Source organism: Oncorhynchus masou, chromosome 21 (assembly GCF_036934945.1).
Source record: "Oncorhynchus masou masou isolate Uvic2021 chromosome 21, UVic_Omas_1.1, whole genome shotgun sequence".
Taxonomy (NCBI): Eukaryota; Metazoa; Chordata; class Actinopteri; order Salmoniformes; family Salmonidae; genus Oncorhynchus; species Oncorhynchus masou.
In genome coordinates, this window is record NC_088232.1 from 29,854,725 (window position 1) to 29,878,347 (window position 23,623).

Genomic DNA, 23,623 nt, shown 5'->3' on the forward strand with positions numbered 1-23,623 from the left:
ATGTAATGTCCTTAAAACAAGTCAAAATGAGGCTCAGTAGTGTGTGTGGCCTCCACGTGCCTGAATGACCTCCTTACAATGCCTGGGCATGCTCCTGATGAGGTGGCGGATGGTCTCCTGAGGGATCTCCTTCCAGACCAGGACTAAAGCATCTACCAACTCCTGGACAGTCTGTGGTGCAACGTGGCGTTGGTGGATGGAGCGAGACAAGATGTCCCAGATGTGCTCAATCTGATTCAGGTCTGGGTAACGGGCGGGCCAGTCCATAGCATCAATGCCTTCCTCTTGCAGGAACTGCTGACACACTCCAGCCACATGAGGTCTAGCATTGTCTTGCATTAGGAGGAACCCAGGGCCAACCGCACCAGCATATGGTCTCACAAGGGGTGTCTGAGGATCTCATCTCGGTACTTAATGGCAGTCAGGCTACCTCCGGCGAGCACATGGAGGGCTGTGCGGCCCCCCAAAGAAATGCCACCCCACACCATGACTGACCCACCGCCAAACCGGTCATGCTGGAGGATGTTGCAGGCAGCAGAACGTTCTCCACGGCGTCTCCAGACTCTGTCACATCTGTCACGTGCTCAGTGTGAACCTGCTTTCATCTGTGAAGAGCACAGGGCGCCAGTGGTGAATTTGCCAATCTTGGTGTTCTCTGGCAAATGCCAAACGTCCTGCACGATGTTGGGCTGTAAGGACAACCCCCACCTGTAGACGTTGGGCCCTCATACCACCCCCATGGAGTCTGTTTCTGACCGTTTGAGCAAACACATGCACATTTGGTCATTTTGCAGGGCTCTGGCAGTGCTCCCCCTTGCACAAAGGCGGAGGTAGCGGTCCTGCTGCTGGGTTGTTGCCCTCCTACGTCTCCTGATGTACTGGCCTGTCTCCTGGTAGCGCCTCCATGCTCTGGACACTACGCTGACAGACACAGCAAACCTTCTTGCCACATCTCGCATTGATGTGCCATCCTGGATGAGCTGCACTACCTGAGCCACTTGTGTGGGTTGTAGACTCCGTCTCATGCTACCACTAGAGTGAAAGCACCGCCAGCATTCAAAAGTGACCAAAACATCAGCCAGGAAGCATAGGAACTGAGAAGTGGTCTTTGGTCACCACCTGCAGAACCACTCCTTTATTGGGGGTGTCTTGCTAATTGCCTATAATTTCCACCTGTTGTCTATTCCATTTGCACAACAGCATGTGGAATTTATTGTCAATCAGTGTTGCTTCCTAAGTGGACAGTTTGAATTCACAGAAGTGTGATTGACTTGGAGTTACATTATGTTGTTTAAGTGTTCCCTTTTATTTTTTTGAGCATTGTATAAATCAACAATCATTTTTCAAATGTATAATGTAGCTGTTTACTCATGTTATGCAAATATGTACATTTCATGTACATATAATGTATAATGTTGTGTTCAACCATAGGTCTGTCTCACCTGGTGGGATCTGCTCTCCTGCGGGCATACATGCACGGCTTCTTCATGGACATCAGACTGTACCACAAGGTAGGTTGTGTAGTTGTGCATATTCTTAGTTGATTGTTGATGTTACAGAGGTATGTGTTTTTAAATACATTTTATGTGATTTGTCCAGGTGAAGACCATGGCCAATCCGTTTGCCTATGAGGAGTACCGCAAGGACAAGATTCGCCAGAAGATAGAAGAGTCCAGGGCCCAGAGAGTACAAATCAAGGTGGGATATCGTACTCTGTCTGACTGTTAAAAACATACATTCAGACAGACTGGATATGGTGACAAATGATGTTCTCTAAGAAGTATATACAGTTGAAGTCGGATGTTTACATACACTTAGGTTGGAGTCATTAAAACTAATTGTTCAACCACTCCACAAATGTCTTGTTAACAAACTATAGTTTTGGCAAGTCGGTTAGGACATCTACTTTGTGCATGACACAAGTAATTTTTTCAACAATTGTTTACAGACAGATTATGTCACTTATAATTCACAATTCCAGTGGGACAGAAGTTTACATACACTAACACAGAACCCAAACCGGCTGCACGCATGCGCCATCGTGCATAAATGTATTTTGTCCCCGCACACCAATAGTACGTAAGTATAAACACCATGGGACCACGCAGCCGTCATTCCGCTCAGGAAGGAGATGCGTTCTGTCTCCTAGAGATGAAAGTACTTTGGTGCGAAAAGTGCAAATCAATCCCAGAACAACAGCAAAGGACATTGTGAAGATTCTGGAGGAAACAGGTACAAAAGTATCTATATCCACAGTAAAACGAGTCCTATATCGACATAACCTGAAAGGCTACTCAGCAAAGAAGAAGCCACTGCTCCAAAACCGCCATAAAAAAGCCAGACTACTGTTTGCAACTGCACATGGGGACAAAGATCGTACTTTTTGGAGAAATGTCCTCTGGTTTGATGAAACAAAAATATAACTGTTTGGCCATATGACCATCATTATGTTTGGAGGAAAAAGGGGGAGGCTTGCAAGCCGAAGAACACCATACCAACCGTGAAGCACGGGGGTGGCGGCAGCATGTTGTGGGGGTGCTTTGCTGCAGGAGGGTGGACTGGTGCACTTCACAAAATAGATGGCATCATGAGGAAAGAAAATTATGTGGATATATTGAAGCAACATCTCAAGACATCAAAGTTTGGTCGCAAATGGGTCTTCCAAATGGACAATAACCCTAAGCATACTTCCAAAGTTGTGACAAAATGCCTTAAGGACAACAAAGTCACGGTACTGGAGTGGCCATCACAAAGCCCTGACCTCAATCCTATAGAACATTTGGGGGCAGAACTGAAAAAGCATGTGCGAGCAAGGAGACCTACAAACCTGACTCGGTTACACCAGCTCTGTCAGGAGGAATGGGAGAAAATGTACCCAACTTATTGTGGGAAGCTTGTGGAAGGCTACAAGAAACGTTTGACCCAAGTTAAACAATTTAAAGGCAATGCTACCAAATACTAATTGAGTGTATGTAAACTTCTGACCCACTGGGAATGTGATGAAAGAAAGAAAAGTTGATATAATTCATTCTCTTTACTATTATTCTGACATTTCACATTCTTAAAATAGTGGTGATCCTAACTGACCTAAGACAGGAAATTTATACTTGGATTAAATGTCAGGAATTGTGAAAAACTAAGTTTAAATGTATTTGGCTAAGGTGTATGTGAACTTCAACTGTATAGCTAATATATTGTTTGTTGTATGAATGTTCTATGTTGCTGAGACAGAAGCTGCCCAAGGTGAACAAGGAGCTGGCTCTCAAACTGATGGAGGAGGGAGACGACGAGGCAGAACTGTCTGCCAGGAAGAAGAAGGGCAAGGTAGGAGCACATGTACCTGCACATATATTTCACATACTACTGGTCTGGTCTACAATTGATGAAGACTTCCGAGCTGTAGGCCGGGTTTATATAGTTTTGGTTCTAAGGTAATCTAGAGGAAACTGGTATGTATATCTGCAATATACTCATCTTGCGAATGTCAGCTGCCTAAGCTGTCAATCAAATAATTTCTCTCCCTCTCTCTCTGCCCCTCTGCCAGGCTCTACCCAGCATCCTTAGTGACGAGCGTTTCCAGGTGATGTTTGAGAACCCAGACTACCAGGTGGAGGAGCAGAGTGAGGAGTTCCGCCTGCTCAACCCCATTGTGTCCAAAGTGGGCCAGAAGAGGAGGAAGAAGCTGCGGCTGCTAGCCAAGCAGGCCACAGACGCCGAAAATGTAACGAAGTTTGACACCCACTATGGAATATGACTTTCAGTGTGAACAACCTTTCTACCCTTTCTAATTCTACAATGCTACCCCCTACCTCTTCTTCCTCTGCAGGCGGAGGCAGACCAGGAAGAGGAGGAACCAGAGGGGCGTGGCAGCTCAGACGAGAGTTCTGATGATGATAAAAGCTGGGTGGACGAGGTCAGGGAGCAGCGGCGCCTCATATATGAGGAGGGGAGGGACCGCAGGCGGCAGGAGAGGAAACAGCAGGACCGCAACACCACCCTGCTGGACCAGGACTCCACCCAGAACCATGCCCAGGGCAAGAAACAGGGTCAGCAGCCCCGCTTCTTCCAGATCAAGGCTGGTGAGGAGTTCCGCAGCTTCGGGGATGTGGCGCGCAAGCAGAAATTGCAGAAGTGAGTACATTTTTTTTTTTTTCCCAAGTGAGCTTCTGGTGGTGTTCTCTAGTCTCTACGAACAACCTCTGAACCATAATATTTTGAATAGATGCCACAGAGTACTACAGCGATTGCATCAAATGCTATGGATTTTCCCATTGTTACTGTCATTCAACAGAAATAAATCACTCCTCGCATGGACATGGCACATAGAGTATATAATAGGGCTGCACGATATTGGAAACAAATGTTTTTTAACAAATATTGTGATTTATGATTTGACGTGGGATATAAACTCAGCAAAAAAGAAACATCCCTTTTTCAGGACCCTGTCTTTCAGAGATAAGTCGTAAAAAATAAAATAACTTCACAGATCTTCATTGTAAAGGGTTTAAACACTGTTTCCCATGCTTGTTCAATGAACCATAAACAATTAATGAACATGCACCTGTGGAACGGTCGTTAAGACACCAACAGCTTACAGACGGTATGCAATTAAGGTCACAGTTATGTAAACTTAGGACACTAAAGAGGCCTTTCTACTGACTCTGAAAAACACCAAAAGAAAGATGCCCAGGGTCCCTGCTCATCTGTGTGAATGTGCCTTAGGCATGCTGCAAGGAGGCATGAGGACTGCAGATGAGGCCAGGGCAATCAATTGAAATGTCCATACTGTGAGACACCTAAGACAGCGCCACAGGGAGACAGGACGGACAGCTGATCATCCTCGCAGTGGCAGACCACGTGTAACAACACCTGCACAGGATCGGTAAATCCAAACATCACACCCGCGGGACAGGTACAGGATTGCAACAACAACTGCCGAGTTACACCAGGAATGCACAATCCCTCCATCAGTGCTCAGACTGTCCGCAATAGGCTGAGAGAGGCTGGACTGAGGGCTTGTAGGCCTGTTGTAAGGCAGGTCCTCACCAGACATCACCAGAAACAATGTTGCCTATGGGCACAAACCCACCGTCGCTGGACCAGACAGGACTGGCAAAAAGTGCTCTTCACTGACGAGTCGCGGTTTTGTCTCGCCAGGGGTGATGGTTGGATTTGCATTTATTGTCGAAGGAATGAGCGTTACACCGAGGCCGGTACTCTGGAGCGGGATCGATTTGGAGGTGGAGGGTCCATCATGGTCTGGGGTGGTGTGTCACAGCATCATCGGACTGAGCTTGTTGTCATTGCAGGCAATCTCAACGCTGTGCGTTACAGTGAAGATGTCTTCCTCCCTCATGTGGTACCCTTTCTGCAGGCTCATCCTGACATGACCCTCCAGCATGACAATGCCACCAGCCGTACTGCTCGTTCTGTGTGTGATTTCAAGAATGACAGGAATGACAGCAAGACAGGAATATCAGTTCTGCCATGGCCAGCGAAGAGCCCGGATCTCAATCCCATTGAGCACGTCTGGGACCTGTTGGACGGGGGGTGAGGTCTAGGGCCATTCCCCTCAGAAATGTCCCGGAACTTGCAGGTGCCTTGGTGGAAGACTGGGGTAATATCAGTGGCGTTGTGTGACACAACTGTACATTTTAAAATGGCCTTTTATTGTCCCCAGCACAAGATGCATCTGTCTAATGATCATGCTGTTTAATCACCTTCTTATGCCACACCTGTCTTGGTTAATGAGAAATGCTCACTGACAGGGATGTAAACAAATTTGTGCACAACATTTAAGCTTTTTGTGCATGTAGAACATTTTTGCCATTAAAAAAAAAAAATTCAGCTCATGAAACATGGGACCAAAACATAGTTGTATAGTTTTGTTCAGTGTACATATGACCTCAATTACCTAAACTAACCCGTACCCCCTGTGTGTATAGCGTCGTTGTTGTTATGTTGTTACTTTTTATTTTATTTTTTACATTAGTTCGAAAATATTATCTTCCTCTGCATTGTTGGTTAAGGGCTTGTAAGTAAGCATTTCACGGTAAGGTCTACTACACCTGTTGTATTTGGTACATGTGACTGACAAATAATACTTGATTTGATCTAACAGCGAGGAGGAGGAACTATGAAAACGGATGTTACACGCGGCTGAGATGTTTCAAAATATTGCATCTAGATGAATCTCTTGCGATCTGGATATTGCACATGCCTCTCTTGCGATTTTGATGTGAATTAGATTCATTGTGTAGCCCTAGTTTATAAGTATTTATTTTGCCAGTACAACGATCAGCAGGGAAACGTGTGGGCCTGTGTGACTGTGTCTAAGGTGCCTGACTGTACTGAGCTCTCTACAGCAGACAGAAATGTGTGGCCTGGCCTGAGAGTCTGTCACATCCATCACTGTCTTGACAGGTGGACATGCAGTACGTAGCAAGAAAAATGAGGACACAGGTCAAATATAGGAAGGCTCCAAATACAGGAAGGGTGTCCCAAGGTTTTCTTCACATTATGTAACACACCCTCTACTTGTGCTTCAAACTCAATTAAAAGCAATTATTTAAGTTTTTGTAGTGCACCCTACTCCCAACACTTAAAACAGACAATGAATTCACTGCAGCATTTTAAAAAATTGTCTCAATTGCCTTTTTTAAATTATAATTTGCTAGTGTTTTTATTTGAAAAGTAACTCCATTGCTTTTACTCTTGAGTACTTTTTAAATTAGCGAAAAATGTAATTAAAGTAACATTAAAGTACTTCAACTTGAGTAGGATATTTAAGTACTATTTTCTCCCCTTTTTATAGGTACTGCATTTCATCACTATTGTAGTGTGTGTATGCTGGTGATAGACCTGCCCATGTGTCCCGTATTGACATGTTATGTGTCTACTAGAGCATCACTTGAGGAGCGTCTGAAGCTGGAGGAACGTTCTGGAACAGTAAACGTAGCTGACACAGCTGTTGGCAGCAAACAGCTCACCTTCACCCTCAAGAAGGTAAGTCATGATGACGCCATTACATAATAAGCCACTAAAAGGGACAACAAATGTCTTTTCAAACTACGGATCTGGATTTCTGCTGATCCTCGAATTCAGTAACAAACAGTTTGTCCTTGTTTTGCTTATCAGTTCGTAGACCGTGTGCCATAGAATCTTTCCAACTATTTTGCAATCTATATGGCACAGCGAACCATTTTTTTTGTTCCTTAAATGAAACACAATTTTCTTTAACCAATTCTGGTCTTTAATGCAGGGCTGATGAACAAATTCACTTTTTTTCCCCCTTTCCACTTGCCTCTTCCATTTATCATTTTGTTTTTCTTCTCAATTTCGTGATATCCAATTGGTAGTTAGTCTTGTCCTATCGCTGCAACTCCCTTACAAGCTAAGTTTGGCCAAAGGTCCCTCACATGCAGAGAGACTGTCTGTCTGCTGGGTAAATCCCCTCTACTACAGCATGAGCTGGGGGTCAATGTTGATTACAGGTCTGTTAAGAGAAAGCTATAATTGTTTTGCAGAAGATCGCTTAAAGATGCACTATGCAGAAATCACTCCGCCATTTCTTGGTTGCTAAAATTGTAATAGTTCGCCTAATTTCAGTTTGTGACAAAACAAGCAAGTACAATGTAGAGAATCATTGTACAATCTACAGGTCAGCCAACTTTTGAAGATATCTTGGAGTTAGATTTGCCCCTGGCACAATCTCTAGACAGGGGATTGGGGGTCCTACCCCAGGAAGATTTTACTGTTTTAAAGCTAATTTACTGCAATTCTGCGTATTTGACATGGCTTAAGGCCTATGACCAGGGTGGAAAATTAGGTGTATTCAGGATGCATTGAACATTAAATGAACACTCAAAATTTGACTAATTTTTACTTTGAGATTTTGGGGGGATGAAATGTAAAGTATGCTAATATTAGCTGTAACGTTTTTTTAGGTGGTTTGACACTTTATTCAGTAATAAAAATGAGATGGGGAGACAGCAAATGCTAGAAACAGTGGGAAGGTTGGAAACCGGGATTGACCCCTGTTCTCGGGTGTAAAGTTGTATACGACACCTACCTGGGAATGTTACCACTATTAATATTAATGGTTGATGGCAGTGGATAACCAAATTATAGATTGCAGTCTGTTTGTCCATAGACTGCTTTCAAGGTAAGGACACAAACATTTTATGTTTTGTAATTTGGGTGAGCTATCTCTTTAAAATAGGACTGGAAGAAAATCCTGCTTGCTAGTTGAAGGTTCTTGCCATCATCTTACTCTCCATAGACAAAATATGTGTTTATGAGTTGAGTCCCCCTACCATCTCTGCCTAGCATGTGCACAATACTAAAATGTCATTTAATAAGCATTTAATATCCAATGCTTATTTGTATGACTTATTCAGAACTGTCTGTAAATAGCTGCAAAAAACTACATAGCCTCATATAATTCATCTTCAAACACAGAAGTAGGCATATCAGATTTAAACTGTGTTTACAGTGGCAGAATTGTGAAGAGGTAGAATAATAAAAGAAGTGTGGGCAATAACAGCAGTGTTCTTGATGAAGCACAGTAATTACCCTATATTTTAGCCCATCGTTAAGAATGACAATTGTTTTACTGATCAGACTAAATGGAATAAATAGCTAATAAAATCTACTGAAGACAAGATTACATAAATCTGTCCCTACACTCTACCCAAATTATTTGTATATATAGAATTAAAAGTTTTTTCCTTTTGGGTTCAAAATCTGTTTGACAAAATTACTTTAAAAGTTCCAAATCAGGTCACCCTACCAAACTTCCCTGCTAAAACATACTGTAGGTCTGTGTGCTGCCTTGTCATCGTCACAGCCTAAATTCCAATCACCAAACAAGGGGACTAATGCAAGTGTGGATTAAATTGACTTTAGTACATGCTGTCAAGTCTGCATTCTGAAATGGGGACGGGAGTAACAGCAAACAAAAGCGTGCTACCATGCTTCTCTTTTTACAGTTTTATAAACTCAGGGGAGACTGTTCTCTCTCTCCATTCACCTCCGCTCTAATCTTGAGGGGCGTTTCTTTATACCATGCATCCAAACAATGATATGGATTTCACTTGTGATGTTAAATTTCAGGCGCAGATGCTCCGATTTCGAAACGATTTGGAGCACAGTTGAAAAATTAAAGAAGTACTTTTCAATGCGTGAGATGTGAGAGCGTGAGAAGTGGGTCAACTGAGTGTCTCACGGCCAATGCGTTAGAGTTGGCAGCTCTGTATCTAAACCGCTGTGAAATATATTTTCCATAACCAGAAATATTGCATTTTCAGCTGTTTGAAAGTGTATAAACCTGAAAGTAAAAGATGCAAAAACAAAACTTAACCTCGGGAAGCATAGAAATAGCGCACATAGAACAGATCTACCGCTTCTTAGACTTGCTTTCAATGAGAATGACAGATCTATAACACGCATTTATATGTGAATTGGGTCAGGTTGCCCAAACAGTTATATATCGCAACTTAAATCATACTCTAATTAAAAGTATATCTTTCTCCTTTCGCTCTCTGCCTCTCCTTTCTCAATTATCTCCTTCAGTCGGAGCAGCAACAGCGGCAGCAGCAGGCGGAGCGAGAACACCACGAGGAGAGGAAGAAGCTGAGGAGGTCCGCTGGACACCTGTCGAGTGAGAGAGGCAGGGGTAGAGGTAGAGGTGGATTTAGAGGGAGGGGCGGAAGTAGAGGCGGATTTAGAGGCAGAGGAGGGAGTAGAGGCAGGGGGCACTACTGAGGTAGAGGCAGTGGTAACTGAACTACTCTCAGGGGAAATACTGAGATTAAGTAGCCCAAAGTCAAGAGTAAGTCTTTTCTTACAGCCATTTCCCAACCAAATTTATAATAAAATTAAACTTTTTTTACCATCTGAGAATCAAGAGGTTGTGATACAAAAGTGACCTGACCGATTGTGACCTGCCCTATAACTCCGTTATGTTGGTGGAGCTGCTATGAAAGGATACAATGTGTAATATCTGTTGGGTGCAAAATGGTGTGATTGTGTGGTGTATGCAGTTTGATCTGTGTGCATTCGTATGTCTGTGAAAGGCTCCTGACCTTCACCGTGTTTTTCTCACTTCACAATCTTCATTGTTCTCTAGTGCAGACAAAACCATATCTGTATTATGCACTGTGCCTAGCCCATAAACCCTTTCTACCAAACGTATCTCCCTGGTCTGTGTTATGTTCTGATAGTAGCCTCATGGTCGATGGCAGCAGCTATCCAAAAATACGTCCAACAATTGGACACACTGAGTCACTGACTCGTTCCATTCTCCGAAGAGATACATGCATTTTTAAATGAATTACAGGTGAAGCCTCAGTTGTATGGGTAAAGTAATTGTTTTAATCAACTGACATAAGGATTAGCACCCAATAATGAATGTCTGTCCACTTGCATGACAACAACTGAAAGGCTTCACAAACCTCTTTTTACTTCCTTGTATAACAACACTTTCTGTGGAAATCAAACGGCCACCATTTCACTCCAGTCCAGACAAATGGGAAGAAAAAACAGAGAAGAAAAGTCCTGGGAACGTGGATCCCCAATTCTTGGAAGCACCTTTCTCCGTTTGGCCACCCATCGCCCTTTCACACATGGCTGGGCCCTCTTGTCTCCTTTGATCCTGCCCCTTTTGAAATGTCAGGAGGTGTTGTCCAATTCCCCCCGACCCACTCCGTTAAAACACTTGCCTGGGACCTCAAACTAGTTTTGCCCCGCATTCGGTCTTAAACGAGGTCCGCCGTCAAAATTAGCAGACAATTGTCCTCTATCCATCGTTTTTGGAATTGCCAATGCTCTCTGACTGTCTAGCTTTCATTTGGGTGACTATTAGCAACCACAGTAAATAAACTGTATGAATGTAGGTCCGTTATCATTTCTGTTTTGATTTGTTTTTAGTAATTAAAAGTATATTGAGTTCATTCCCAGCTTTAGCCATTGTCTGCCTCCCTTGCTCTTCCTTCCCGCCTATTTGGTGCTTACCCCTCTAACCTGGCTAGTCGCTCTTACAATTGTTATGCTCATTTGACTTTGCCCAGATCATTGCGAGTGGAGTATGACATACAAATGTAATCCAAAGATTATAGGATGTCTGAAGAAAGTTGAAGCTGTTCATTCTACTTTCCATTGTTGGTTGCTGCAGAGTGGGATGAATAACAGGTGAATCAAAGAAAGGACAACTGTTAATTTACTCAAATGTCCAAGTTATGCAAGCATATCTCAAGATTCAATGGTATGATTCAAAAGGAAGGCCTTACACCATACAACAAGTTGTGTGTAGTAAAACTGAGCGAAATAGAGGGCAGTCGGAGACTATACGGCAGGGCTCTCCAACCTTCAAATCAAATTTTATTTGTCACATACACAGGGTTAGCAGATGTTAATGCGAGTGTAGCGAAATGCTTGCTCCTGGAGAGCTACTGTCCTGTAGGTTTTCGCCCCAACCCTAATCTAGCACACCCGATTGTAATAATTAGCAGGCTGAGAAGCTGAATCGGGTTGGAGCGAAAACCTACAGGAAGATGGCTCTCCAGGAACAGGGTTAGAGAGACCTGCTATACGGAAATAGGGAGGGATTATGAGTGTCTTGAGGGGTTGAGGCTTGTGGTCTTCATACAGTAATGACACACATTTAAGTTAGTCAGGAACGGGAGACTCTTCATGGCCCAGTTGTGTGGTGGGTAGTGGTGCATGGGGAGTGGGCAGATGATTTATGTATGTTAAGCACTGCTGTGTACTTTCAGGGGTCACATAGCTGATAGCCACAGCTTACTTTTTCCTCATTGTGTTTGGGAAGAAAAGAGGAAAAGAAAGTGAGCGTGAGAGAGTGACTGCGTGTCACCACCAGTCATACTTACGTAAGAGGCTCATTCAAGCCATCAACTGGGATGCTACAAAGTGAACTTTGGTTGTGTTTGTCATTTGCTAACTTATCCTCAAGACAGCAAACCTACCGACTGATGTGGGAATGGTTAGTCTGTCAAGTCTGGACAGCTGGTGACGCTTGTAGATTTTTTCACACGGTCTTCTTTTTTGCTTGACAAAACCATCACCATGGATACGCCAGATCTAGGCCACAAGAAGTGGGTCAGGGTAAGTTGGCACTTCCTGGAGCACATCACTATTTTTTTCCAAGAAATTACAAAGAAAGGAAAACGTCAGAGTAGCCAATAGAATGCTTTTCAATTTAGGCTGTCTACAATCAGCTCTGATCATTGCATTGAATTCCACATGCTCCAATGAATTGAGATGTGTACTATCTCAAATGCTTTATTATGTAAACTAAGATGACATTTGGGATGTAGCTCCTTGAATAAACCTTTTAAAAGAGCTTCCAAAAACTTGTGAAAGATTGTTTCACCACAATTCCATCATTAGTTTATTGATTGAGTCCCCAAATCATGGTATGTATTCATCTTGAACTACCACCACAATGACTCATTCACAGCACAAGACAAGCAGTAACTTACTCAGACCAGTCATTAAGAGCTCTCCATTTTGCATTGAGGCAACCGAAATGGGAATTTGGGTTGTCTCAAAGGCCAGGTTTGACCCAGTGTGCACTGCTTCTGCAGGCCACAGCAGCCCAGACAAAAGAAGCTGAGTTGGGGCTGCTTTCATAGTAATCCCCTCCACTGTGTGATTGAATGGGCCGCCCTGAGAAGCAATCACACACACACACAAGTCACCATCTGAGCTCTGACGTGGGGTTCGGGAGGGGGTCATGGTCCATGGTCTTAAATGGGGTAGAGTGAAGAGCAGGGATCAGGGGAGAGAATGTGAATTCTAGGAAAAATAACATTTTACTTCGGACTGCTTTTTGAACCTGGGTAGTTTTTTCATCATCACTTGACCAATCTTTGTCAGTGCTTTTAAAGACAGGTCCTCTGGGGCATATGGAGATTTTAATTGGTTTAATGAGCAATCCAGTGTTCAAATGACAGGGGTGCTCTGGTGTTGCTTTCTTGGCTTGCAGTAAAACTCAGCCTGTGGCCTAGTAACATATTAGCAGTGACATTGTGTGGGAACGTTGTGACTCCAAATAATTAACCGTGTAGCCTACTTATGCTGATAAAGTACATGTGTGTACAAATCCCAATGGGGTCCGATTCTGACTCAGGAATGTATGCCTTTCCTATGCACGTCTTTCCTACACACTTCTCCTCAGTATTTGGTATTGAGACACATTAATCAGTCTCATAACGCGCTCTGCAGGTGTGGCTACCTTACTAGCTCTGAATACATTTCATTCAACGAATGAAAACCCTCCCACTTGCTGGCCAACAGGTTTTCTTGTGGAGTTTTCATTCATTTAAATGTACTGAAAACCTTATCTTAAGCCATCTTTTTAAATATGGTGTACCTTTTTAGTCCGTTTTTTTTTGCGACAGGCTACAATATATCAAGAAAACAGGTGAAGAATATTAGGGATCAATGAAAGAAAGCCATCTAAATATATGCATATTGTCTCCGTTTCAGCACCAATTGGTAGATGTAAAAATACTCTGATCTTGTAGATTATTTTGGTTTAGGAAAGTATTTATTAATCATAACAACAGGTTTTGCGAGCCTGTAGACACGAAAGAAAGAACGGTGGTTTGATTCATTCTGAAATTGCCACATTCAGTTCTTCAACCCATGGTAATGTTGGAAGATTAGTGTACATAGAAGTATAATAGGGAGAATATAGTGTACAATAGTAGGCTATATCCGCGTCTATTGTCTACACTAACCATGGGACTGTGTGATGACACAGCCAAGTACTGTGCCGTGCGTCGGGTTCAAACTGTTACGTCTTGGTCTGCGCTCCGCTCCATAACGATTTAATTACTCTACGTGTCTTTTTAAAATGATCAACTGTTGCCACACGGCCATGACCGCATTTACAGAGGAAGCAAATAGAGGCAAGCGAAGCACATGGAATGACAATGTAGGCTATACCAACCGAAGGGAACTAACAGTAAATTGGCAGCAGTATATCTGTAGACACCTCCGCCACACCTTCATTTATTCGATCTCCACCCAAAACGCACGCTATACTCATGCTTAAATTCAAGATCGGAATATGCATAGAGAAAAGTGCATAAAAAGGCAACTACGTTCCATTTACGCAAGCTTAACTTGGGTCGGAATCAGGCTGGCACCATGTGAATGCCTTCCAAGACTTTAAAAACACTTGATTAATCAAGAGAGGAGAAGCTTTCAAATGCTTTTATGGACGAAAACATTTTCCCTTTCTTAATCTCTCACCTTCTCTCTCTCTCCGATCCCTCTTTTGTCTCCTCTTCCAGAACGATGGATGGAGCGGAATGTTTTGATGCGGATAATTTCCCCCTACTTTCCCACGTGGCGTGTGGATGGAGAGAATGATCTCACTGCTGTCTTGGCATCTCTCATACCTCAGCTACCGCCTTCCTCCCTCCAGCACAGCTAGAGGACCCAGACAGCTCGACCTTTATGAACCGTTAACAAGTGATAAAATATATCCCATGAAAAAAACGCCATTGCTTTATGGCAACGCTAACGCTGGATGACCCAGACTTGAAAGGCCCAGTGAGAGATGGCTCAAAGATGAAAGCATTGTGACTGTCAACCAGGGCAGGGATAAATGATGAGTTGGCAGAAAAGGCCAACTCATCATCAACTCAGACTGAGTGGCATGGACTGCTAAAGGTTAAATATATCCAGTCAAGTGTCACAAAATCCAACCTGATTGTTTCACTGTGACCTGGTTTTGTGATTCATCCTTTTTTAAACCAAGTTTTATTCTGAAAACAAATTCAAACTTGGTTTAAACAAGGATGAACAACAAAAGAAGTTAAATTTGATTTCAGCTCCCTTCCACTCATTTAAACAGTAAGATTTAAGCCAGAGTGTATTTCTCACGGTGCAGTTCATATATACATATGTACATTGCAGATGCTATTAAGGTTTGTGTTCTGCCAAAGACTGGCAAGTCAGTGGTGCAGCTCTGTACATTTGAGTATGCATGCAGCATGCTGTTGTTCATCATTGAGCAAATGTGCATTAGTGCACTTTCCAAATGAATGTATTGCAATGAAACTGACAGGTAGTGTGGCTTGAACACTCAACCTTCTGGCCCGAAGCCCAGCGGACCAATCAACTGTGCCACAAAAGCATGCTGAAGTGGCAGAGTCGATATCCGCACTTAAAAACACAGGGGCACTACAGTACAGTAAATTCGGAAAGTATACAGACACCTTAAATGTATCCACATTTTGTTACATTACTGCCTTATTATAAAATTAATTAAATTGCTTTTTTTCACTCGTCAATCTACTACACATAATACCCCATAAAAAATATGACATTTACTTAAGTATTCAGACCCTTCATTCGGTACTTTGAAGCACCTTTGGCAACGATTACAGCCTTGTCTTCTTGAGTATGGCGATACAAGCTTGGCACACCTGTATTTGGGGAGTTTCTCCCATTCTCTGCAGATCCTCTCAAGCTCTGTCAGGTTGGATGGCGAGTGTTGCTGCACAGCTATTTTCCGGTTTCTCGAGATGTTTGATCAGGTTCAAGTCAGGGCTCTGACTGGGCCACTCAAAGACAGAAACTTGTCCCAAAGCCACTCCTGCGTTGTCTTGGCTGTGTGCTTAGGTTTGTTGTCCTGTTGGAAAGTGAACCTTCGCCCCAGCCTGAGGCCCTAAGCACTCTGGAGCTGGTTTTTACCAAGGATCTCTCTGTACTTTGCTCCGTTCGTTTTCCCTCAATCCTGACTAGTCTCCCAGTCCCTGACACTGAAAAACATCCCCACAGCATGATGCTGCCACCATCAGAGAAAGAGGGAGGTAGTATGGTAGTGGGAGGACATGGCCTAGATGCCAATACCCTAAAAGGGACTCCTTTCCTCTGCTTATGGGCCAGTTATGAGTGAGAACTCATGAGAGAACATATGGGATGTGCTAGGTGCTTCAGGTTTAGTAGTAGCTAGCAGTGCACTCCAGATGCCTCAAGGAAGGACTTTAGGTAGCAGCACCACCCCCAAACAACACTTATCACGTTTTGTGTGACTGGGGGTAATTTGTGAACATCCTCCAATCATCTTCGTTCCCTTTCCCAATGAATGAGAAGTTGCAACATCCAACTGACACACTCCACACTCAACCCCCCTACACACACACACACACACACACACTCCTTCCCAAATTAATAACACTGTCTGCGAAGGAAATACCAAAAAAATGAGGTGTGTGTGGTCTCTGGGATGAAGTCACGCAAGGAAAGACTTCACGCCAAAAAGAGAACTGAACCGGGATAAATTTAATCTGGGCTGAATTTCTACAGCAGATGTTTGTCCAGAGGCATACTCGTTGAGTCGTAATAAAGGATTGTGTTGTATTTATGGAGGATCATGTTCTAACCCCTACAGTACTAATAAAATGTATATAGGTTTGCACATTCTTTGTACACATGCTGTAATGTGTTTCTGTGTGAGGTCTGTGTGTGTACTTTCGTGGATGTTTGTCTGTCTGTGGGTGTGCTTGTGCTTATACGTGGATGTGTGTGTTTGTGCAATTATTTCATGTTTGGTTACGTTGGATGATCCAAAACAGTACAGTGCTGAAGAGGAACATGAAATAAGGAAGCTCAATTCAACTTTATTCTTCAACAGTAAACAACATGATAAAGGCACTTTCACCGTTTGAAATTCCAATGTAATATACCAAAACAAACTATGCAAGATTTAGTATACATGGAGTAGGATTCTATTGCGTTGACAGGCACGACTCAGGCCCGTATGTGCACCATAACCAACCAGAGTTGCAGTAAGCCTTTTTGAAATAACCATTGCCATATATGGATCAGTGCCGTTCACTTTGAACTGTACTGTGTTTTAGGCTACAGTATGAGTGGTCACAAGTAGATGTGCTTGTTTTGAGATCGAAGTGAGCGCTGCATGTAGCCATGTGTGCACATTTGTTCATATTCTTTGCTTGTTAATTAGTTATTTGCCCAGTTATAGCTACTTTCTAGTCAACAATGTGGGAGTGGTTGCCTCCAACAAGAGTACCAAATGTGTGCATTTCTAGCCATCTTTGAAAAGCCAGTCAGGTAAAGAGTTTTTTTATGTCTTAAAGGGGAAGTGTATTTTGAGACGGTCTTGAATTAACTAAGTAGCCAATAGGTAGAGCGTAGCATAATTTGTCTGATTTTCTGTAATAATGGTATGGAATTTAGTTTTATTTTGTGAAGTGGTTTCTTGCATCAAACACAACATTTTCAGTCACCCTCCTTGTCTGAAAGGTTAATGTCAAGCCCTGCATGTTTTTCTTTCAAAGTCTAATGTATTGTAGGCATTGAACACCACACATTGGCTGCTACTGTGGGCTGAATGATATGTCCATGTTAAAATGTTGTCCTCTGTTAAAACTGTGTGGCGTTCACAGTAAACGCACGCCGAAAGTTGCACAACATTTTCACAACATTCATGTTTGCACTTAGCAGACCTGAAATTGTCTCATTGCCAGGAAAATTGAGGGAACATTACTCACCACCACTGTTGGGTAAGTACCACCTCCCTGCGTCACCCATTGACTCATGCAATGTGAGTGTGTACACACAATGACTCCTGCTCTTCCGGTTGTGTAAGCAATCACAACTTGGAACAGTGGAAAATTGCAGGGTAAAAAATGTGGGTAGACAAAGACATCCCAATAGGTTTTTGGTCAAATATTTTATGGTTTAGTGAAATCAGTGTGAACCCCAACCCACACATCACTCTCTCTCTCTCTCTTTAAACATTCTCTGGTGTTGAGGTAGAACTGGAGAGACTGAAACATGTTTCTTTTCATACCTTTTTTTATTTTATACTTACCAGAGCATTGTAAACGACCTACAGCCGCAAGCTACCCACCGAGATCTGTTTGTGTGTGAGCGAAAGGGAGAGAGAGAAGAAATTATAAAAGCAAGTACCTAACCACACTGCAACTGAGGAAATTATTTAGCAAAGGGGAGATTATCCAACACATTTTACAACTAATGCAAGGAAGATAATTGTTGGTCATTTTGTTGGTCACAAATAAAACTACCTTGGCACAGGATAATGGGAACTGAGGACAACGAAGAGATTGTAAAACAGAAAACACATAGCTTTTAAGATTTTAAGTAAGTCGTCACTTTGGGTAATATTTCTGCTTTCACTTTTAAAAAATTGTCAGGAGGACACAGCTGGGTAAATAAATCAAACTTAAATTAACTGGCCACTAGTGACATAGTGTCATAGCTACTATGTTACCAGAGCATGATGTACACACATGGGGCAGAGGGTTCTTGAGAGCAAAGATAGGATCACTTGTGTATCAGCACACACTTAGTGGTTGTCAAACACACCTCATCACTGCCAAATGGTCATTAGGTCAGACTGAATTAATTGACTCACCTCATAAGATCTCATCTTACCTGTCTTGATTCTAACACATTCTCTGATCAAACCAGGCCAATGCTACATAACATATAGTAATTTCATAATAAAGCCTAACAATGGCTATCCATGTTGCCTTGCTCTGGCTCTTAAGTTAAGACTTGTGAAAGAGTGCATGCCTCTTTTCCATTACAGTCAATAAGTTGATGCTATAGTTGTTGTGACAGCATTCACAGCTCAGACTAATCTTTTTTGGTTTAACAGAGATCTACTACTTAGCAAGAAGAGAGAGAGGGATAGAGAGAGAAAAAAGAAGCAAATGTGGGTCCGTTTTCTTTGTGACCCCGTATCAGCATGTGACACAAAGCCCACCTGTTTACGTCAGAGATTCACAGGAGATCTCCTTGTCATGGACAAACGCAACCCTAAACATGTGTGCAGAACTCAAGCCATCATAATTATTCAAAGCACAAGGCACAACAACTGTTTGTGCTTTAACTACTGGTTTGGGTTTACTGCTCATGTGAGATGAAGATGAGGATGTATTTTGTGAAACTGGGCCAACATTCACAAGTTATTAAGTTAAAGACTCTGTCCACTGAAAATTGCACTTTTTAAAGCTCATATTCTGTTATCTCATACCCAAATAATGTTGTTGACTAGTCTTATACTCATATTTGTGGCCAAAGCATAAACACAAAGAAATCAACTTCAAACTTCTATTTTTTAAACAGACTGTTTAAAAAATGCTTTATTTCCTCATAGAGAATGATGTCATCCTGCCTTATTGGCTGAGCTGGCCAATCAGCGGTCTACTCATGTTAATATTTTTAATTGGGATACGCCCACACCATTCCAACACAGAAAAGCTGCTTTTTAACATACTCAATTACCATATTTTGGAAGGAAAAGTATTTAACTCGTATTGTAATTATAGGTAATATTTCATAGAAATCTGGAAACATTTGACAACTACTTTAACATTCAAAGGCTAAATCCTCTTGAAATCTGTGCATGTAGCTGAGGCACAAAATAAGCATTACATATTGTGTAAGGCTTGTCCCATCATACTATGGCAATTCATACCATCATACAGCAAGAATCTGAAAGTATGTGGTGCAACAGTGTGTGTCTGTGTCCTGCTGTAAATGAGGTAACTATTATGTGTTCTGTTCAAGATGTACAGAATCATACATACACACACAAACACCATGTGCCCTGACTCTACAGCTGTGTATCTTGTGGGCTGCCCTTGTGCTCAATCATCACTTTTGTGTAAGGCCTAGCTACAGGGTTGGGCCACGACAAACCACTGAAGCGATAACAGAGACTCTATATACCAGGAAGAGAGAGATAGACGGAAAGTAGACTACAAGAAGAAGGGGAAAACACAACGAGAGAGAACCAGAAGGAGAGAGAAAAATAAAGAGTGAGGAAGATAAGACGAGGGGACATTCCTTTGCCTAAACTCAGGGTCGCTACGGCTGCACACTCCGTATCCCATGACCCTGCCATTTTAAACAAGCAGATACACGTACAGTGCCTTCAGAAAGTATTCATACCCCTTGTTTATTCCACATTTTGTTGTGTTACAGCCTGAATTCAAAATGCATTAAATATATTTTTTTTTATAACCCATCCACACACAATATCCAATAATGGCAAAGTGATTTTTTGCAAATGTATTGAAAATTAAATACAGAAATACCTAATTTACATAAGTATTCACACCTCTGAGCCAATACTTTTTAGAAGCACCTTTGGTAGCAATTACAGCTGTGAGTCTTTCTGGGTAAGTCTCTAAGAGCTTTCCACACCTGGATTGTTGATTTTTTTTTTTTCTTATTTTCAAAATTCTTCAAGCTTTGTCAAATTGGTTGTTGATAATTGCTAGACAACCATTTTCAGATATTGCCATAGATTTTCAAGTAGACTTAAGTCAAAACTGTAACACGGCCACTCAGGAACATTCACGGTCTTCTTGGTAAACAAATCCAGCGTAGCCTTGTGTTTTAGGTTATTATCCTGCTGAAAGGTGAATTAATCTCCCATTATCTGGTGGAAAGCAGACTGAACAAGGGTTTCCTCTTGGATTTTGCCTGTACTTAGCTCCATTACGTTTTTTTTTATGCTGAAAAACTCCAGAGTCCTTAACGATTACAAGTATACCCATAGCATGATGCAGCCACCACTATGCTTGAAAATATGGAGAGTGGTCCTCAGTAATGTGTTGTATTGGATTTGCCCCAAACGTAACACATTGTATTCAAGGCATAAAGTTAATTGCTTTGCCACATGTTTTGCAGTATTACTTTGGTGCATTGTTGCAAACAGAATACATATTTTGGAATATTTTTATTATGTTTTTTTCACTCTGTTAATTAGGTTACTATTGTGGAGCAACTACAATATTGTTGATCCATCCTCAGTTTTCTCTTATCACAGCCATTCAACTCTGTAACTGTTTTAGTCACCATTGGCCTCGTGGTGAAATTCCTCTCCGTTAACTGAGTTAAGAAGTACGTCTGTATCTTTGTAGTGACTGGGTGTATTGATACACCATCCAAAGTGTAATTAATAACTTCGCCATGCTCAAAGGGATATTCAAAGTCTGCTTTTTTCTTTTACCTTTTACCTATCTACCAATAGGTGCCCTTCTTTGCGAGGCATTGGAAAACCTCCCTGGTCTTTGTGGTTGAATCTGTGTTTGAAATTCGCTGCTCGAATAAGAGGGACTTCACAGATAATTGTATGTGTGGAGTAACGAGATGAGTTAGTCATTCAAAAATCATGTTAAACACGATTTTGCACGCACAATGAGTCCATGCAACTTATTATGTGACTTAAGCACATTTTTACTGATTAACTTATTTAGACTTCCCATAACAAAGGGGTTGAATACTTATTGACTCAAGACATTTCAGATTTAGATTTTTTATTAATTGTACAAAATACAATTCCACTTTGACAATATGGGGAGATCAGTGACATAATCTAAATGTAATCAATTTTAAATTCAGGCTGTAGCATAACAAAATGTGGAAAAAGGGTGTGAATACTTTCTGAAGGCACTGTATATGTGGTAAACCAAGTAGCCCCCGAGCTGAGGCCTACTTCCTGCTCAGGAGCCATGTGTGCTTTGGGGTGGTGGGCGTCATCCGCCAGAACAAAATGAGAAGCAAGGGTAGGGGTGGCAGCAGGGCTTCCCACCAATGAAGGACGTAAAAAGAGCCACAACTGGAGCATAGCAGATTGTTTTGACATTTCTCCATTCCTCCAACCCTTCCTCTTTTCCACTTTTTTATTCCATTGAGAAAAACAGTGAGGTTCTTGGGGTTTCAACGCTAGTTTAAAGAATGACTCCATATGCTAGACAGGCGGTGAATCTGAACGTCTGAATGGAAACCAACTCATGGTCATGAAAAGAGAAGATGCCAATTTGATTGTGGCCCATTTTGATCTGGAGAACCCATTTCACAAAACCACAGATATGTAGTCTTCATGATGCTTGAGAGGCTTTGAACCGACACCAGCCTCTTAAAAGTGGAATGCCAATGTTTCCAGAAGTGCTATTGGGTCAATAATGACCAAATTCTTAATTTTCCCAAGAATGATGTCTACTCCCAACCCCAAAGTCTCTGAAAGCTCAAATTGGGCTGCTGGCAGCATGGAAAAGTGGTTAATCTGTTCTTTTCAGGAATCTCTAGGACTTGAAGACAGATCGGGTCAAACAATCAGTCTCTTACTGAAGTTTTTACAGTGTTATTCATACAATTCCCTTGACAAATTGAGTTTCTGTTCAAGGAAAAGTTACTAGTACAAATCTACAACATAATGTGATACTTCTAAGCTGAAATAGCAACTAAATCAGTTTTGAACATGTTACACTAAGCTCATGAAGTCAGCATCTTGTGGAAAAAAATTACAATGATAAGATAAGTACTTTTGATTCTGATTAGTCACACTGACCCCTAACACTAAGTGACACAGCGACAAAACCAGTGCAGTAAAGGGTATTTTCAGGGAGAGGGAGAATGGAGAGTTGACGACTTAGTTATTGGGTTAAATGGCCAACTGTCCTCCTGTCCTGACTAGACCTGGTCAGGAATAGGAGGAGGTGAGCGAGGTTTACTGCAGTTTAACTGAGGATTGCTAGGCTTAATCTCCTGCTGCTTGTGTAGTTTTCAGTGGGACCTGCTGTCACTGCGGGCAGGACGCGGTTGCAGATCACCACCAGGCCAGACAACTAAGCATCAAGGTCACTGTCTACACGTGACTGTAGCCTACTGTATCAGCACGTCTTGTAGGAATTATTCCGAGAGGCTATCTGCATTTTGCAAATACCGCACTTCCTTTCAAAATACATTTGTAGATTAGTCCACCTATTTTGAGTGTGGATTTCCACTCTCCCCTTATTGCTCAACAACAGTTCCTGGGTTAGGCCAGGTTGGTCTCAGTGACCCCTAGACATCCTTCCAGAGAGGCCTATCTGGCACAGCATAGAGGCACACAGTCAGCAGATACAGTTCTACAGCAGACAGCTGATGCGTTAGTCTGCAGGGCTGCTTTTATATGTCATGTATAACAATACCAAGTCAGTCACTGAATGATTAGATGGATCAATACCAGGGCATTCAGGACTGAGCCAGCATAAGATGCTGCTACTCTGGGCATACTCACCAGGCAGCCTCTATGTATAGTAAGCTATGCTTCAGTGAATTTGCTTTAGAAATGTTTTTCTCTTGGGAAAACCCCGAATTGTTCTTAATAGTACATTGACCAGTATGAGAAACCAGCCCACGTGTCACTTTGACTTTGGATGCGTCCAGATATGCCAAATCTGACCCACTTTCAAATGAAAGTGTGCAATGACCATCAGGGGTGTGAGGACAAATAGAGGTGATGTCAGAAAATAAGGAATTCCAGATGCATCAGAAAAAAATGTCACCACTGAATCATGAAAGGTTGGCCAAATTAGTCATTACACTGCCCTAAAAGCAAATGTGAAAAATACTTTTTAAATGGTTTATTTTTTTACATCTTCAGAACAAGGGAAGCTCAGTTATGGAACTGATGCTGACTGGATCCTGGCAAGCGTTCCTGTTTGCCTGGTGGCTCTCTAGCTCAAGGCACAATAGCAGCCAAGACTAAACCATCTTCAGAATCTGTTTAAAGTTGTACAATTGAAATACTAAAAACAGC

The 23,623-nt window shown here is 42.2% G+C and overlaps 1 protein-coding gene and 1 long non-coding RNA gene across 2 annotated transcripts in view; one reads left to right on the forward strand and one right to left on the reverse strand.

Moving 5' to 3' along the window:
- Nucleotides 1–10,194, forward strand: part of nol10 (nucleolar protein 10) — a 33,165-nt gene extending 22,971 nt beyond the window's left edge. Inside the window, exons 15-21 of the mRNA XM_064928011.1 lie at nucleotides 1,432–1,511; nucleotides 1,600–1,698; nucleotides 3,232–3,324; nucleotides 3,545–3,721; nucleotides 3,827–4,131; nucleotides 6,903–7,005; nucleotides 9,574–10,194. Coding sequence (XP_064784083.1) covers nucleotides 1,432–1,511; nucleotides 1,600–1,698; nucleotides 3,232–3,324; nucleotides 3,545–3,721; nucleotides 3,827–4,131; nucleotides 6,903–7,005; nucleotides 9,574–9,765 — 1,049 coding nt within the window. The 3' untranslated portion in view covers nucleotides 9,766–10,194. The remainder of the gene's footprint in view (nucleotides 1–1,431; nucleotides 1,512–1,599; nucleotides 1,699–3,231; nucleotides 3,325–3,544; nucleotides 3,722–3,826; nucleotides 4,132–6,902; nucleotides 7,006–9,573) is intronic.
- Nucleotides 10,195–12,092: 1,898 nt separating this feature from the next.
- Nucleotides 12,093–14,362, reverse strand: LOC135508081 (uncharacterized). The gene is made up of 3 exons (XR_010450756.1): nucleotides 14,281–14,362; nucleotides 12,501–12,687; nucleotides 12,093–12,151 (listed from the first exon to the last, which is right to left on the reverse strand). It is a non-coding gene; the product is annotated as an uncharacterized LOC135508081 (long non-coding RNA).
- Nucleotides 14,363–23,623: the final 9,261 nt, after the last annotated feature.